Source organism: Candoia aspera, chromosome 2, assembly GCF_035149785.1.
Source record: "Candoia aspera isolate rCanAsp1 chromosome 2, rCanAsp1.hap2, whole genome shotgun sequence".
Classification (NCBI taxonomy): Eukaryota; Metazoa; Chordata; class Lepidosauria; order Squamata; family Boidae; genus Candoia; species Candoia aspera.
The window spans coordinates 178,395,529-178,413,728 of record NC_086154.1 but is presented as its reverse complement, the minus strand read 5'-3'; the positions used below and the strand labels follow the sequence as shown (position 1 = coordinate 178,413,728).

The window sequence follows — 18,200 nt, the reverse complement described above, 5'->3', positions numbered from 1 at the left end:
ATAGTAAATAAATAAAATAAAATAAATTTCCAAAAGCTAGGCCAATACTGTCCTCAAATTATTCTACTGATCTGTAGGGCTCTTTGGCACAAAGAGAAGCTTTCCTCCAGTCCCAGTGCATCCAGCAGCTTCAGAAAAGCTCTTTTCTTTAGGAGAGCAGCATAAGGTATCTAGAGTATTTTGTAACTTGGCATGAAGGGCTGTATGGCTTCCACGCACTTTTTAGCATGTAGAAAGTAACGTGCAACCCTTGTAACAGGACAACATCCGCATTTTGGAAGTGTTGGGCAAGCCCAATGGCACATAAACCTCTCTCTCTCCGCTTTGCTGTTGCTTGTATTTGGTGTTTTTTCCATCAAGATTAGGGCCAGCCTTGTCAAAAGCTAGACACTGCTCAAATGACTATTACATTTTTTAAAAGTGTTTTTACATCACTGAACATAAGGATGCTTGAAAGTCAGGGGAAAAAATAGAATAAATAAGTTGGAAAATGTTATGAAAAAGCAGGATTCATTCTTAAAGCGCTGAGCTGTATTTATCATATCCCACCCAGATGTGTTTCCCCTCCAAAACAACAGACACGTGATGCATTCTACAGCCATTTGTCCACCTGCATTCTACACATGACCAGAGATACTCTCTCAGCACTATTCACAGTCAAACAGCAGAGGAGTGAGCTGATAACTGGCATTCACAACACATCTGGAGGGCAACATGTAGCGGCTTTATCATGTTGCTGTAGGGACTCACTGCAGCCCTCTTTTGTATGTTGCCCCCTTGAGATTACTTGCCTCAGCCTTTCTGTACCATGTTGACTTTTGGGGGAAAAAAATCCCTAATCATAACTGAGTAATACTCCTTTTTTAAAAGATTTTTTTAATCCCACCTTTATTATTTTTATAAACAACTCAAGGCGGGGAACATAACCTAATACTCCTTCCTCCCCCTCTTCTCCCCACAACATCCACCCTGTGAGGTGAGTCGGGCTGAGAGAGACGGACTGGCCGGGGTCACCCAGACGGCTTTCATTAACCGCCTAAGCTTTCGAGTTCCCCAGGGCTCTTCGTCCGACAAGATGTTTCAGAAAGCACCGGAGGAGGAAGAGTGAAGATGCAAACATTTTTCCAAAATTCGCCCCCGGCTCCGCCTGTAATTAACTGCCTAACCCTCCGCCAAATCCGGCCCCGGCTGTTTCGGAAACCAAGATCTGGAGCAGGAGCGTTGCCCCGAATTGAACAGTAGGTCGAGCCGAAATGCTGGATTTAACCTGAGGTCTCCCGCGAATGCTTACCCCGTTTCTTCTCTTCCTCCGAATAGCGGGGGAGAAGCAGCAGCGCCCACAAGAGCAGCAGTAGGCACTGAGGACGCGGACGGGCCTGCGTCGCCCCCGCGGGCTCCGCGTTCATGTCTCCTGCAGCGATGGTCCCCACCTCAATTCGTCTCAGCTCAGAGAGGCCCCGGCATGGGCGAGGATTAGCCTAGGCGCGGTCGCTCCCCACGCCCTCCTCCCTCAGCTCCAATCTGTCTTCGCCCCCTTCCTCCCGTCGCCCTTGTGGGTTGCAGGAAGGAACCGCTCAGCTGGGCTCGACCCTTCCTGCCCTCTCTGTTGGGTAGCAGAGCGTATATGCGCCCTAAGCCTCCAGTCCTCTGAATTGCCCCTCAGTCACTCTTCCGCCTCCATTTTATGGCCTTTTTTCTGTAAACCACCAAGAAGCTAAATGTTATACGTGCATATAAATGCAGCAAAAGCATTTATAGTTTGCAGCATCGAAGACAGAGAAAGGTGGACCCGCGTTCATACACTACCTATGCTTGAAGTGGAAAACAGGTACAGTAGTACAGTAGAAATCGGCTGCACTTTTTTTAAGAGGGTCGATTTGCCAGGCTTTTTATATTCAAAGGCTTTGGGGCCTTTGAATTCTAAAGTGAGAACGTTGGAGCAGAGACTATTGGAAATCCACACCTCTCACCAGAATAGATCTGCTGAAAAAATAAGACCAAAGATCCCTGAAAGTAAGTTGCAAATATAAAATTAGTTATTATGTAAAGTCTCCTCTGAGCCCAGCTACAGGTTTAAACAACAAAACACATCTTGATCTTTCAGTTCTGAACTATTTTTCGATAGGGGTCATCCTGTCCAAGTGGCTGTCGTGATAAGGATATCAGTTGACTTTACAAGCAACTTCCAACTAGCAGCCAAAAAGGAGATAATATACTGGTTGCTGTATGATTTCTCTTTCTAGCAGGTAAACCGTTTTCTTGTTCAGATGGAGAGTCACACTTCAAAAAATACGTTAACGCAGTCAAGGACTTTTAAAGGTTTGGGGAATATTTCTAGCTTCCCCATCCTTTTCTCCAGAACATACTGATACAGTATGATTTAGAGCAGAGTTTTCAAACTGTGTTCAAACTGTTTCAGATTGTGTTCATCAAACTTGGTGGGGCTCTGCAGAATTAGGAGCAAAAAAAAAAAGTTACTCAAATGCAGCCATGATTATCTATGGAAATTGTTCCAAGGTACAGTAGAAAAGCCAGGGCTTGTCAGCTGACATTCATAAGCCCTCCTCCCGTTCCCCCCCCCCCCGCATGTTTATGTTTATGACTTACTGTACTGCATCTTGATCAGGAGTTTTGGAATTTTTTTAAAACAAGATCTGCAGCCTGGAAAGGTTTGAAAATCCCTGATTTAGAGCAAGAAAACAGCATATGCTGCCTTGTGTGTAAAAAAAGCACCTTCAGGACTTCCTGTGGGGACATGGTGGACTGAACAGCTGTGCCCATGGGCTCAGTGGGCAGAACTGATAACACAGCAGTTTTTTGGGGCTCAGGCAGGTTTTTCCTGAAGCCCAGGAATGTTTTTCCGGAAAAAGGAAAACACCTGGAATCACCCCATCTGTCCTCCAGACGGCTGCTTGCAGCCAGAAGATCGCAAACAGCATTCGCTCTCAACTGGTAAGAGCAGCCAGGAGGCTGGGACATCACAATTTCTAAGCCACGCTGTAACCTTAAAGGGGCACTAAGACCGGCCACCCCATTTCTAAATCACCCAATTTATATTTCTTTTAAGTATGTGTACCCTAAGAGAGGTTTTCTACAGCAAGGAGAAGCAGGTTCTCTTGGTGCTTATTGTTATTTTTTGGATCAATTTTTTTTAAAAACAATTCTTTTTAAGTTTTGGACTTTGTTTTCCCTCCATATATTAAGGAGGATTGAGAGTAAATAATTCTCTCCCTGTTATTATTTTTGTACTAAATTGGAAGATATTAGCATTTTCCTACACGTTGAATCAGCTGTTTTGAACTTCCAGTTTTCTGCTTCTACTTTCCCTGGGGAACTGTCTGCATATCTCACTTTCGCTTATGTAAACACATTTTGGAATTCTTTCATATCTTTGACTTTTGCTGGTTAAGCTTCTAGGGGGCACCATAATCCACTGCTTGAGACATGGAGGATTTTAAACAGACTTTCTCTGACTTCCACCGAGATTTTAAACAGATTTTTCTGATTCCTATCAAGTTTTATGCAAGGCATTCAGGACATTGTGGACAAATATGAGGTCTAAAATGTGTCATCTGGTTGGGGATGTCATGGATGAGACTGAGGAATTTAACAGCGAGAGAAACATCTCTTCTAAGAGTGAGATTGGGACTTCTGTTGAAATGCTGGGTGAAGATCAGATAGTCAAGTAGAAGAAATTAAAGGGAGAGATTCAGTGCAAGCCCTAAGTGAAATTGATCTTCTGATGGAACGCCATTGAAAAGAAGGGGTTATTATGTATTGGAGGTCTCCTGAAGAGAAGTTGGAGTTTTTAAGGGGGGCAGTTGGGCTGTTGGATTTTTTTTAAGAAAAAAGCTCTGTGAGCATTGTGGGGATATGTAAATGCTCTGGTTTATTTTGAAGTGGGATATGGGTTTAAGAATATCTGGATTGCTTTTAGGGTTTGGCTGATTTCATTTATCTTTTAACGATTTGGATTAAGATTATTAAGGTATCAAAAAATAATAAATGTCTGATTTTGGGTTTAATTTGATTAAGATTATTAAAATTACTGTATTATCAAGTACAGTGGCAGACAATTTATATGTTTTTTAGTTTGATCTTTATTATAGTAGACAGGAACGTGTAGAATAGTAGTAGGAAGGAAATAAATAAATGTTATCTTTTGGGAAGTTGATTAGGAGCTTTTTTTTTTTCTTTTAAGATAAAGGGAGGGAGCAGCTGTATTTAGTTCTTGTTATAATGTGCCAGTGGAATGATTTATGAAAATAATGTGATTTTGGTTTAATATAGAGTAAGGGATTGATTATGGAAAATTGTTGTATATCTATGCTGTTAAAGAAGAAGTCTTTAAGAAGTCACCTTCTTGTAATTTTGAAAAAAAATATCTTCTGTTTCTACACTTTTTTAGTTTTTTTTCTTTGTAGCTCTTACTTTTTCTGTAGCTTTTCTCTTTGCTTGAAACTTAATAAAATTATTAGAAAAAAAAAAGCAGCTTCAATATTGCAGTTCCAATCCAATGAAAAGGGGAGGGGATTCTGATGTAAAACAAATAAACAACTTTGAAATGTTCAGACATCTGATGTAATTTGCTCATGGATGTCTTGTATTGTCTTGCCTTTGGTGACCGTCTCTACCTTCACCAGTGTGGAAACAGCTTTTGCATCCACTTTCTACAATCATGTCCTAGGTATAGTGCATTTTGACAATGAATAGCCATTACCTGTAAGTATAGAGGCGACATCAGCCCCACTAGGTAGACTAGATCAAAAAATAACTCCACAGGTAAAGTAGAATTACACTTTATTAATATAGGCTATAACAGAATCTTGCAAGTCTGATTGTGCTGTACCTCCCCTCCAGGAATCAGGAAGGGGAGGAAATCAGGGAGGCATTTGCCTGATCACTTCTGAATATTATCTTGTTTCCCAGGTCCTAAAGAATGCTTCATCCCCCTTGACTAGGCAACGGTTTCTACATATTTCTGTCACCTTCCTTATTCTTTACTGGTAGGTACCTGAGGAGTGACTCTCCCAATAAGAGTCTACCTACAATCAGTCTTTGCAGTGCTATGCCATCACTTCCTGTAATGGTGCAGCTAGGATTTGCTCCTGAGTATCAAAATCCAAGAGTTCCCCAAATAACAGAGAACATGAGATGAGGGAGTAACAAATGGACTCTTTAATCTGGCCTTACATGTTAATATGTTTTAGTCAGGTGGCCGATAAATTATAGGTTTCAGATAAATCTGTAAATTATAGCTTCCTTGCTTGCCTATGTGCTATCAAGTCAAGGTCAACTCTCAATGACCACATAGATAGATTTTCTCTAGAAGGATCTGTCCCCAACCTTCAGATGTTCCAACAGTGCACCTATCTCTACTGTAGCTGAGTCCATCCACGTTGCTGTTGGTTGTCCTCTTTTCTTTCACCTTTCCCAGCATTATAGACTTCTCCAGAGAGCTAGGCCTTTGCATAACACATCTGAAGTATGAGACCCCTGAAGTATGATAGCTCCGAGTTGATTTGTTCGATGATCTGTTTGCTTTCTTGGCTATCCATGGTATTCTCAGGAGTCTTCTCCAATACCAAAGTTGGAGAATGCTAGTCCAGTATGACCATTGGGGAGCATAATCAGACTTTACTCCTGTAGTTCTGATCACTGTTTTTGATTTGTCCTACTACACTGTGATTATAGAAGTGGTTATAATATGTGGGATGGAGAAAGGGGAGGCAGAACTGGTCTTTTTAGAGGTTGGCATGAAAGTCCTGATGGGCCTGTATCAAGGCAGAAACTGTTAATATGTTTTCTACTACAGATTAAGGTTACTATGGTAACTAATCATTTTGGCTGGGTGAAGAGGTTGAATTTAATTGTCCCCTTTTCAAGTGTTAATGGTTGCATTGCCTAAGGGAGGAACTTGTTTTAGTTTCAGTTTCCCTTCTGTGTAGGCTTGCAGAGAATATGCAGCTGAGAGAAATCTCTCCTCTCAGCAAACAGCCTTTAAATATGCTTGTTTTCTGTAAATAAAATTATTTTTATAGAAATGCCTGGTGTGTGACTTTTCTGATCTCTCCTGGGCCAAATGCTTTCTAGCACTCTGCCAACAGAAACCACCTCCCCCCCTGCCTTGATGGCCTTATTTTTGAGATACAGCAGAAGGAGCAGTTTCCCCATCTTCTTTCCCCATCATTGCATATTCTGTTTTCCTTTTATTTTTCTACTAACTAAATCCCCCCAGTTTCAGTAGGACATTCCATAAATCCTTCATATCCTTAGTCAATACTGTTAGAAATGAAACACAACTCTCCTGCATTGTGCTGGACATCTTGCACTGGAGCTGAATTATTTTTCCTTGCTTATGCTAACTTGGGGGTACCTATATGTGTCACTCCCTCACGTAATTAACAAAAATGTCTGGCCAGTGAAAGGTTCAATTGAACCTTCCGAGATGCAGGCAGAAAGGTTCCCATGATGCCTGTCCCCATCAATAAACACTGGTTATTTTGAAATTAGTCTTAAAAGAACTTCAGCACTGAAATCTGCAGAAGACTTTTTATTCAAACACAGTCTCGTCTTTAAAAGAATAATAACAGTTTAACAATATCTCTTGCGCCCTTCAACATTTTACGTTCTTCTGGGCAAAAACAAACAACAAAACTAAACAAAAAAGGCATAAATCTCTACATTGCAAGCTACCAAATATATATGAAAGACATGAATGGCTGGGGCAGCAGTTGCCTTTTTTTATAATGAAATTAAAATTATTCTTCTCTAACTTAGATAAATGGAAGTGAGCCCAGAGCCTCAGTGAATACAGATCACCCATTCACAATGGAACTTACATTTATTTTTATACGTGTTGCTGTCAGTTGCTTCCTGCTGAATGGCTGAGATGAGAACAGCAGAGCATGATGGAGGGCTGCCATTGTGCACATGAAATAGAGAGCAAATACTGTCCTTCTGGCTTGTTTGTAATCAGATTAATTAACAATTGCCTCCTGGTTTGCTGATTAGACAACCATGCAAGCATAAGCAATAAAGTGTGCTGGAGCAGATAGAATTGAAAAAAAAAGAGTAAGAGAAAAAAGAAAGGGGGGGAAAGGGAACCGCCTGGAGTCTCTGGTTCCCATCAAAATGCTTCAGTAGTTATTGTGATGCTTGAGTGTTTTTCCTGTAGTAACATGCAAAGGGAATATAGCATGCCTTATGATGTTAAGCAACAATATCTATTCCATGGACTAGGGTTTATTGCTTAGCATGCAGCTGTTGTGCTAAACCGAACTCTGTAGAAATGGCAGTCAACTGAAATCAGCAGAGTACAGAAAAAGGGAGGCTATTGATGCTATGTAAGAACATTGATCAAGCCAGATGCAACAGCAGAGCCATTAAGAACCTTCTCTTGTAATCTAAGACAAGGACACATGGCTAAAGTTAGTATCTAAACCAGGGTTTCTCAACCTTGGCGACTTTAAGATGTGTGGATGTCAACTCCCAGAATTCCCCAGCCAGACAGCGTGCTGGCTGGAGAATTCTGGGAGTTGACATCCAGGCCGCAACTGGGGTCTGTCTCACCCGGGGCAAACATGGATTCCGCACCCATTTTGGTGCCCCCCCCAGTGCTCATTTTGGCGCCCCTCCACGCAGCGCCTGGAGCACATTCCCCGCTTGCCCCCCACCCCCAGTTGCGGCCCTAGTTGATGTCCACACGTCTTAAAGTCACCAGGGTTGAGAAATGCTGTATTGCAGAAGTCCCCAGATCATTGTTTCCCCTCATCTTCGGCCATCCCAGCCAAGCTAACTCAGGAAAGGGCCCCGCTATCTAGAAAACACTAATGCACCTGAAATTCACTCTTCCTCTTTAACTGACTATAGCCCAGGCTAAGTGTTTCTTCCCCAAACTGTCCCTGCCAGTAAGTGGGTGGCCAACATTAAGAACATTACTACTTCAGAATAGTGGATGCATCCAAATTGGATGATCCAACACTGCAATTTTAATCCCCATCCCCGTTTTTCATGTAATATCCTAGTACACCATTGGAAGTTATTTAGAGACCTCAGTCATAGAAAGATGACAAAAGGGCAAAGTCCATTCCCCTTTCCTCTTTTACACTTAGCAAATCTTCCACAGCTTTCCCACAGGTTAAAGGAGCAGGAACATACTGAAACTGGGCAGCTTATGAAAGCAGGATGTGATTGCTACATCACTGCAGCTCTAGTCAGGAACCTCCGGTGTGCTGTTATGATTGCCCCATCATGCCTCAACTTTTTTTCCTCCACAACTTTTCTTAATGTAAAGTGAACATTCGGAGTGCAAGAGCTGGAAATGAGCATGCTCCAGCACAACCCCAAATTTCCAATTCTTAATATTTGTATCACACCTTTCCTCCTCCTCCAAAGAGCTGAGGATGCTGTAAAAAGTCCTTTCCGATTTCATCCTCACAGTCAGCCTCTGAGGTAGAATGAGAAAGGACCCTGGATTCAGTCAACTAGGAATTTCAGGGTGGGATTTCAAGGCACGAGTCACATTAGTGAATTAGGAGAGATAAGCATAGACACATCTGCAGCAACAGCTATTTTTAGATGGTGATCAGGGTATGTGGGCAAGAACTTGGGAGTTAAAGTGAAAATTTGAGAAGTAATGGCATCTGCTGAGGGACAAAGGGGAAATGGGACAGATGTATTTAACTGCTGCATTTGCATGATGATGTCACCACACATACAGTATGCCATCATTGCAGTTTCCTGTGGCCACTGCTGGATAATGGAATGGCATTTGATAAATTTCTAGCTTGCTCATCACTGCGCCGTTAACAGTTTTTGCAAATGCTTTCATGACCTTTAGAATACTGTCATCATGATAAATTAATCAGCTCTTCTTGTGTGTTTGACTACATAGCACAGCCTAGCAGCAAATAAAATAGCATGACATTGGTCTAGTGAAATGGCAGCCAACGAGGTGTCCAAACAGAGAGGGACAAGATTATGGGATCACCTCTGCTGAAAGACTTAGCTAAATGTCAGTGTGAAAAAAATATTTGCCCCATTTTCCTCAAGTCACTCCCCCAAATGAAGCAGAGTAGAGTAAGAGGTTGGAGACAGTATTCTGAATTGATGAAATGAACAAGGACAAAACAATTTGGAATGTTTTACTCATGGCAAAAAGGTTCTTAACTTTTGTGGGGTGGGGTGGCGAGTGATAACTTGTAATTGATCAACTGTGTGCTGTTACGCTTTCTCCATTAAGTCTGCCAGGCAGGCTCAGATGGCCAGGTGTGCGTGAACTACACTGGATAACTATTTCTTCTAAGAGAATTTGTCTGAGAACAAACTAAAACAAAACAGTAAATTATTTGTCTTACATTATGTATTACTTTTATAAGGCAGTTTTGTGAAAACATGATTATCAAAGACTTGAGACAAAATCCAAAGAGAGCAAGTATAGATGGCCAATAGAAGAAAGAAACACAAATAAAGAGACAGACATTAGCTTAACAATTAAAAGGAGAAACCTAAAGTAATAGACAAGAACGCAGAAAAATTTGAGAGTACAGATGTCATGACATTTATTAAGAGGCATGCTACAACTAGAGTTTTAGAAAAAGAGTTAGGTAGATACTCAAGTAATAATCAGCAAGTACACAAAACTTAAAAGAAATGGAATAAACAGCAGTGTACAGAAATTCAAATTAACCATGCACTACGCAGTTAGAAAATAGGTTTCTTTAATATTTCAACTTCTTTGCATTTATAACATCAAGTCATCTCAACATGGAATCCTTTCTCCCCTCCAATGCCACAAGCTGCTTAACAAACAAAAGCTGGTACTGTTGCTTATCAAAATATACAAGACAATTGATGTTCTTTTTTTTAATAATATAAAAACCATTTTATACTTGTTCCCAAAAACCTTTTTTTTTTGCCAGGTAAAAAAATGTTGTTACAAATATTTACAGCATTTTTTTGTGTTAGATGAATATTTTTACAAACTTAAAAAGGGATTCGTGAACACATGAAAATTAGGGAATGTCTGGCTCCTGTAATTGTGTGCCTTTATTTCTCTGAATACAGTATTAAACATCCACACCCCTTCACTTAGGCCATTTCATTTGGTTCACATTTTTTTAAAAAACTTGTCTCTCATCTCATTAATTAGTCCGTTCACCAACAGCAACCGCATAAAAGGCCACCTTACATGGAGTCTTTCAAGAAAAATATCTCAAGAGAGAACTGGCAAGATGTCTCAGTAAAACCAGAGCAAGCAATCTTTGGTCATTGCAAATGAGGTGACAATCTGATGCAACATTTTGTTTGGTCGGCAACTGTATTTTGAGAAGGTGGGATGATTTCCCCCCCCCCAGAAACTGGAGAATGAATTGGGGGGAAAATGAAAACACAATTAAAGAGATTAATCAAAAATATAACTGGTTAGGGTTTCCTCCTCCACCCATCATCACTAATAATGCACATTAATCCAAGAATGGGAATTTCTGCAAGAGCTCATTTATAATAGAGGATCTTTGGATATAAGGATCCTCCTACAAATTTATTATTTTCCAAGTTAAAACCTACTGTGAGAACCATAAAGCCAGATGTCTTGAATCCTGCATGGCGCGGCATGATCCATGTAACAATGGTAGAAAGCAAAAAGAAAGAGTATAAACTGACTGAAATAGTAAGCAACCAACTGCACATAATGACATTATGTGTTCATGGGTCATTTGGTATTTTACTCTATATAAATGCACATTTCTTTGAACACAAGAGTACTTATTTTAAAGACTGAAAGAGATAGCAAAAAAAAATTACAGAAATCTACTGAAGGCACATAAACTTTGGTCCCATTTTGTTTTCTTCTTTGTAAAAACCCTGAAATTAGATTTCTGAAGCTTTCGATCTTTAAAAAGTAATTCCTAATTGTTAAGATTTGCTTTAAAAATTAAGAACAGTCTCATATACTACATACAGATTTTTGCAAAGACAATTAGGAGTGTTTGCTTCAAGAACATATTTGTGCAAACTTCAACAGTTTTCAGCACACCAATTCAAATCTGGCAGTTGTAATTAAAATTACTAGTCCATAAGAGTGTCAAGGCAAACAAAATGGCTTTAATACAGTTATCTACTCAGCTCTGCTCCTCTGAACATAGCAATATATGCTATATATGACAAGATGAAGACTGGAAGGGCACAGCTCAGATTTGCTATTCCCAGAAGCACCACCATGGCCTTACTCAGACATACTGAAATAGGCAGCAATGGACTTCCTTCGCAAAATGCACCCTACATGCTAAACTTTAGAGTAGGTTTCCATTGTACATGGAGCCTTTCAGTCTGGGAAAAAGAGATGCTGCACAGACAACTCAAGGCTACTTTTGAAAATATAGGCACAAAAAGCCTACCAGCAGTGTTTCTCAATCTTGGCAACTTTAAGCTGTGTGAACTTCAACTCTCAGAATTCTGGGAGTTGAAGTTCACACAGCTTAAAGTCGCCACGGTTGAGAAACACTGGCCTACAGAGTATCCTTCAAGCACAGTAAGAGTACAAAAGGTGAGAAACAGGGAAGGCAACCAAGTTAGGGCAAGGCTTCAAATGAATGTTACTTTGATAGAAAAAAAACTGTGGACCAATACTGAAACTGAACCACTGATTACATATTAAAATTTGGGCACATATATACCAATTTATTACTAAAGACAGAGTGCATGGTATGAAGAGGCTGTAAGAGGTTGCAGTTCTGCCAGCATAATGCAGTCATCCTTCCTGAGCCAGCCTTGAAAGAGAAAAATTAGGAATTTTTCTTCCCATCTTACATTCAAAGGTAGCCACAGTGTGTGTTTCATTGTTAAGCTATTATGGCTTTACCTCTAGGAGTAAGATTCCTAAGGACTGTGGGTGATTACTTGGTTGAAAATGTGAGCCAATACTGTTTTAAACTTAGGCCCTCCACACCCCAAGGAGGCTTGAACTTGGATCTTTCTGAAGGCATTTTAGCTCTGATGTATTGCTGTCAGATTAGGAATATGCCACATTCTCTAATTTAGAAGGCATTTCCATCACAAATAATGTTGATTTATGAAACTGCAAAATCCCCATTCATAAAAAGCACTATTCAATATACAAAAGGGCACCTCTGCTGCTACCTTGTATGTATATAAATATGCACTATACATTGATTAAAAACCAATTATCTTCAATGCTTCAACCCGAATACTAGAGGTGACAGAAATGCCTGATAAAGATTGTTACTTCAACTGCACTTCCAAAGGAATTGCAAGGACCACAGAGCTTTACAGCTTAACTACGGAAAATAAAGGCTAAGAGAACAAAAACTGATTAACGTGATCAAATAATTTGGAAAATTAATTTCCTATACTAGGGTGTTTGACAAGGCAATTTCTGCAGAAAATTATGCTACCCAATAACCACATCCTTAATTAAGCCCCTTAATATTCTATGTTAACATTAATTATCTGTTGCTAACGTTCTGCAGCAAAGGAATAAAAGGACAAGAAATGGTAACGTCTGCTTTTTTCTTAATCCAAATTCAAGAGGTTGCCTTCTAAAACATTTGACCAGAAGGAGAAAATCAAGCTATTGCTGTAAATGGAATTCCTGTTTTAAATGCAAAGTTTGTACTGCCATTTCTTATATTTGCAACTCATGGAAAAACAAGCTTGCCAAATAAAATCAAACTCAATGTTAAACACATGTACACTACAACCATGATTTATATAGAATATAATATAATTATGAGACCTCACAAAATGAATATATCCAACATAAAATCCAAAACATTTGCCAGCATGTAACTATAATTATATGTCCAAAAACTCAAGACTGGAAGTAGGAAGTCTTATAGGAACTAAGGTATTTTTTAATGTTAAATTGTCCATGTATTTCTCTTAATGCTACAAAATTGTTTTGTTTTTAAGATTAGTAAAATCAATAAATTAAATGCTTGCAATGTTTATCACCATAAAACATAAGGTATTTCACATAATAGACATGCGCACGCGCACACACACAACACTCTTGATATTATACACATTAATGCTCTCATTTTTTTCCTGCTTCAGTTACATTCATCAACTCCAATTACACCCCCCTCTGTAGCAGCATTAAACACATGGTGACCAAGCCTAAAAGTAATTTAGCAAGTTACAAAATGAGGCAAATTTATTGGTTCTCTAATCCAAGAAGCTATATAATGGCTTAAGGGGCTGTCATCCTGAATATACTTACTTTGAGCCATGGTCCACTAAAATTGATAGAATGAAGGGGACATACTAAGGCTCATGTGCCATACCAGAATCAAGCACTCGTTTTAATCACTTTGCTAAACTAAGAAAATACATTGCTACCCTAGGGTTGGTTTATTTTAATTGACTGTTATTTTCAAACAGCTGCAAGTCATAGTTAGAGTGGGATCAGATCTTACTGGACACTAGTGTAGCTTTACATAAAGAAACACACGTTGACAAAACAAAACATACACATGCTAATCAAGTGTCCAAATTGTAATTATCAACAAACTATCTTCCACGCACAACTGTATAAATTTAAGGCAGCCAGTGTCTCACTGCGTATCCTTTCATGCTACAGCAATGTTAGTAAGAAACTTGCATCTCAAAGGTAACTTATGGTTTTATCATTTAAAGGAGTTTAGAGATTGATCTAAAGCTGTGAAATTCTTTTAGCCAAGCAAAAGCTGGTATTCACAGAATGATCTGACCTACTAAACATTCTGAAGACAATGAGCACACTACATATTGTCACATTCCATTTCTTTTTCTAAATCTTTGTCTCCATTTTCAAATCAATGGAAAGGATTAACCATCCTTATTTACGAGAGGAATATTTTATAAAACAGTGAAATTTTTCAGTAGACATAACATCTCGAGACACCTCTAAAAACATTGTATTACAATCATAGAAATAACTTGAGTATACCTATATTTCACAAAAAAATAGTAAGATTGCATCTTCCTCTCCAAAAAGGAGCGAACATTCAGTCCTGAAGTTTTGACATTTATGAATGTAAGCCCATCTGCACTGAGCACAACAAGCCCATTACTGTTGGGTGAAAAGAATCCTGAGGCAAAATATTCTCAGAGTCAGTAACTCAACTGTTAGATATCAACCAGAAACTGAGAACATTCTCTATAGCCCAACAAGGGCACCGCTCAACTGCAACCCCTAAAATATTGTGAAGAGGCCTAGAAGGATGTGCACTGAGTTATCTTCAGTCCCAACCTACCCATCCCTATACCAAAGCACCAAAATCTGATTTGACTATTAATTATTAAAAACATCTTTAAAATCACCAAATGTTTAAAAACTAAGACAAAGGGAAAAAATATCACAAAGCCACAATACAGTTAAAGATATTTCAGATAAAATTCTAAACTATTATATCATTATAAGCACATAATAAGGCACATAAGAAATTAAGTAAATACACAGTAATTCTGATTTAAGTATTAGAGATTATAGTGGTACAAAAAACCCTTGAGGTTTAACTTTATATTTTTAAACAAGACCTTACCAAAAATAACCTTTCTAAAAATCTGTCAAACCATATGACAGACCTGTTTTTTTTTTCCTTAGGAGTGTAAACAAATTTTTTTTCTGAAAGAAATGTACAAAACTTGAAATCAGGACATATTTCTTCTTACATTTTCTCCAATATCTTATTACACTTCATCTCATAGTAACAACAGCTAAGTTATCTCTCACTCCATGATTTAATGCCTAGTTAGAATTGTCAACAAGGTCACCTTAGGACAATTTACCTGTGTTGGTTACAGAATTTATTGAATTTCATTAGTTTACTCCATGGAGAAATAAAGCACTGCCTTTTCTCCAATATTTTCAGTAGAGAATGATTAAAACATTAGCTAATTGGTAAAAAAAAATATATTCCCACCAAAAAATATTTTGAATGTAATTATTATATAAAGTAATTTGCTAAAATTATTTTTAAAACATTCCATTGGTCAAATTGTTTGACAGGGAACAGAAATGTTGTGTAACATTGTTTGGGAGTAAAAACTAAAATTATGTTCCTGAAATCACCAAAAAAAAAAAAAAGATGGGTTCTACTAAAGATGGTAGATTATTAACAGAAAACTTTGTGGAGGACTATTTGCCATTAGAGCAAAAGATATGGAAAGGTAACCCCATGATTTGTTACAATGTATAGAAGTACACATGAACCACACAAGTTTCATTGTTCAAGGATGCAGCATTGGTTTTGTCTACTATGGTCTCTGCCTGAATTTTTTACTGGAATTATGGGCAAAGCGTTGAACTCCAAAAGGTCCTCAATGCATCAGATTCAGATTGTAGATTTAGAAAAGGAAACTCTGAGGTGATGATTTTCTCCAAGGTCATGATTATGAAGCTCAGTAAGGGCCTGGATTGCTTCTTCCACAGTGCCCAATTGGATAAGAGCCATTTTGTGGTCTTTTCTAGAAGGGAAAAGGTAACAATTAAGTTCAGATATTTATAATTCATCATCCTCATTACCACCACCTTTACGTTCTGCCTGTACAGTACTTATTTCTCAAAACCTTCTCATTGGCCCTTCATACCACTTACATTGCAAGAGAAAAACAATGCTAAAAAGCTCAGTTATTAGTCGGACTATTTCTGAATAATATTTTGCTTCTGAGTCAGTATGCTAAAGTATTGCTAATGTTAACTCTGTTAAAGCAAATACTTTTCAGCTATAGCTTCCCAGTTCTATGCTTTTAATTTCAGAAAAGGAGATACAAAGACACAGCCAAGCTGTTCAGGTTTATGTAACTATGTTTTTTCCTCCCAAATGAGTTCAATCAATATTAATTCAGTATCATATTATCTTCTTCTATCCCTATGAATGAAACTGATGCATTCTTTATACAAAGTGCGGAAACTTACGGAAAGAATTTGAAGGCTTTCACAGTACATCCAGTACTAGCAAAAAGATTCTTCAGGTCATCAACTGTGATAGAAGGCCTGTAACATGTAATTAAATACCCAATATTAGCAAATATTCATGGATTCTTAAAAAATTCTTGACACATCCCCTTTGGTCCTGTTCCCATTTGCACTTTACTACAGCATAATCATGTGCTGATGACACCCATTTCCCCCCTTTTCCTCATGGTGTTCTTATCTCATTCCCAGCCCATAGGTTAAGACAGGTGTGAGAACTAGTATAAAAGTCTTATTTTCACTCTCCTTTGGCATTACCTAAATACAGACTCAAGGTACACAGAATCTGCGAAGCTTCACTACCAACTATAATGGAGCCAACGTCCTCTAACTGATACAGGGGAGCGCTGGGAGGCGCTGGCATGGCCCATCTGCTCCGGTCACTAAGCAGCCTGCGCTGCAGCGATTTCTCTCTCAGCTCTTGCCCTTGCCAGGGCGCTTTTGTTTCCAGAGTGCTTTTCATATCTTTCAATCCCCTCCTCCTCTCCATTTTTGAAAACTCTCCTCCAGGCTTTTAATAAGTAAAAGACATGGAGAACTCTGCTATTTGATTTGGGGAAGAAGAGGGGATTTTTTCACTATTTCACTTTAGCATTTTTACTTTTAGATGCAGCAGCTCCACTTTTTCTCACTGCACTATTGAGAACATAAATAAGAATGTTGAACTGGGCTTTTGTTGCTTATTTTGCTGTTCCCTCTATTTGTCAGTCTCACCCACCCACCCACTCACTCACTTGCACAGTCAGAGACATCTTTGCACAGCTAGTTTCAGTTTTCTGATTTCACAGAACTTAACTAGTCGCACAACCAAGGCAGAATCTGACTCTTTCCTCCCTGAGGCTACCTTGAAGGGCAGAGAAAAGAATCCAGTGAAACCCAGGAAGACCCCAGCACATCTTGCTGCAGATTAGTGGATATTTTCTCTACTGGCTTGTGAGGTACTGAAAGGAGAATCACCTTGCCTGTAACAAGTGGCCCACTCGTAGTTCAAGACCCATCCAGCAGTAACTCAGAAAAGTTCACTAGAATGATAGGGACTGTCTAGGGCAATGTTTGCTAACTTTGGCAACTTCCAGATGTATAGACTTCAACGCCCAGAATTCTCATCAATGGCCAAGCTGACTATGGAATTCTGGGAGTTGAAATCCACACACTTGGAAATTGCCACGGTTGGGAAATGCTGGTCTAGGGGGACAGCAAATGTTATGTCAGCATTGTTTTGTGCCAACTCAAGGATGAGCAGATAGCACGTTAATTCAGAGATCCACAGTCTACAGTATCAGATGCACCAAGCAATGCTAATTCATGACTGTTTATGACATAATGAAGGATTAGCATTAAAGTTGCCAAGAAGTTGTTTGTTGCTGCATCAAATGAATACAGCTTTCCCCCTGAAAATAAAACAATAGTCTTTAGTTTATGAAGGCCAAGAATGGAAACAACATTATTCCTGCATTAGTCAAATTATCTTGAGCTAAGGCACTGAGCCTTCCACCAAACGGGAACAACCTTACACTTACAAAGATATAATGCTTAGAAACAACTCAATTAAAATGTATTAGAACTATGCTTAACGTTTCCTAATCCATGTCAAATGCACTTCCTTGGCTGGAACTGGGCAGTGTCTCTCTGTAGAACTGCATGAAAATGAACTATTGGCTAAAATTAATTGTCTGCTATAGGCCCTTGACTCAATTAATCCTTGCAGGTAAGTTTACCTCCTTCTGGAAAAAAGTATAGCCTCAGGCTTGCCTCACTGTGGCCTTTCAGCTCAATCTCTGCTAACATTTGGGCCAGAGAAACACATAAGTCAAACAGAGTCCCTGATTTGGATCTGCAGAATAATAAAGTCTCAGCCCATTGCAAATGGGGTCTCTATAGTAGACTTTTTGCTATACCTAACTTTTTCTCCACCAGTCTCTCCATTTAATATTTCCATTACCAAGGATTAATCTTTTGCCCTTGCATGTATCAGGGAAGAGAGTGGAAAACATCACACACTGAGAGTGCATCTGTCCATGTTGGAATGAGGTTATTTAGACAATCCTAAATATCTCATTGTGCTGCCCCTTATACCATTGTTGATGCTCCAAGTTAATATTCCCCTACTTAACCCCTACAGGTTAGCCTGATATTGAAGTTGCACATTTTCTTTCTCATCTATTGAGATTTCTATGAAATTTGCCAAATTTTATTCAAATGCAATTGCTGTTAGAGGATG

The 18,200-nt window shown here is 39.0% G+C and overlaps 2 protein-coding genes across 8 annotated transcripts in view; both read right to left on the bottom strand.

Annotated features, from left to right (window-relative positions):
* Positions 1-1,412, bottom strand: part of SUSD1 (sushi domain containing 1) — a 55,505-nt gene extending 54,093 nt beyond the window's left edge. For all 6 annotated transcript variants that reach the window (XM_063294971.1, XM_063294966.1, XM_063294970.1 and 3 more), the window contains exon 1: positions 1,292-1,412. In XM_063294971.1, coding sequence (XP_063151041.1) covers positions 1,292-1,406 — 115 coding nt within the window. In that variant the 5' untranslated portion in view covers positions 1,407-1,412. The remainder of the gene's footprint in view (positions 1-1,291) is intronic.
* An 8,293-nt stretch (positions 1,413-9,705) lies between these two features.
* Positions 9,706-18,200, bottom strand: part of PTBP3 (polypyrimidine tract binding protein 3) — a 57,157-nt gene continuing 48,662 nt past the window's right edge. For both annotated transcript variants that reach the window (XM_063294965.1, XM_063294964.1), the window contains 2 exons: positions 15,923-16,000; positions 9,706-15,471 (listed from right to left, as the gene is read on the bottom strand). In XM_063294965.1, coding sequence (XP_063151035.1) covers positions 15,339-15,471; positions 15,923-16,000 — 211 coding nt within the window. In that variant the 3' untranslated portion in view covers positions 9,706-15,338. The remainder of the gene's footprint in view (positions 15,472-15,922; positions 16,001-18,200) is intronic.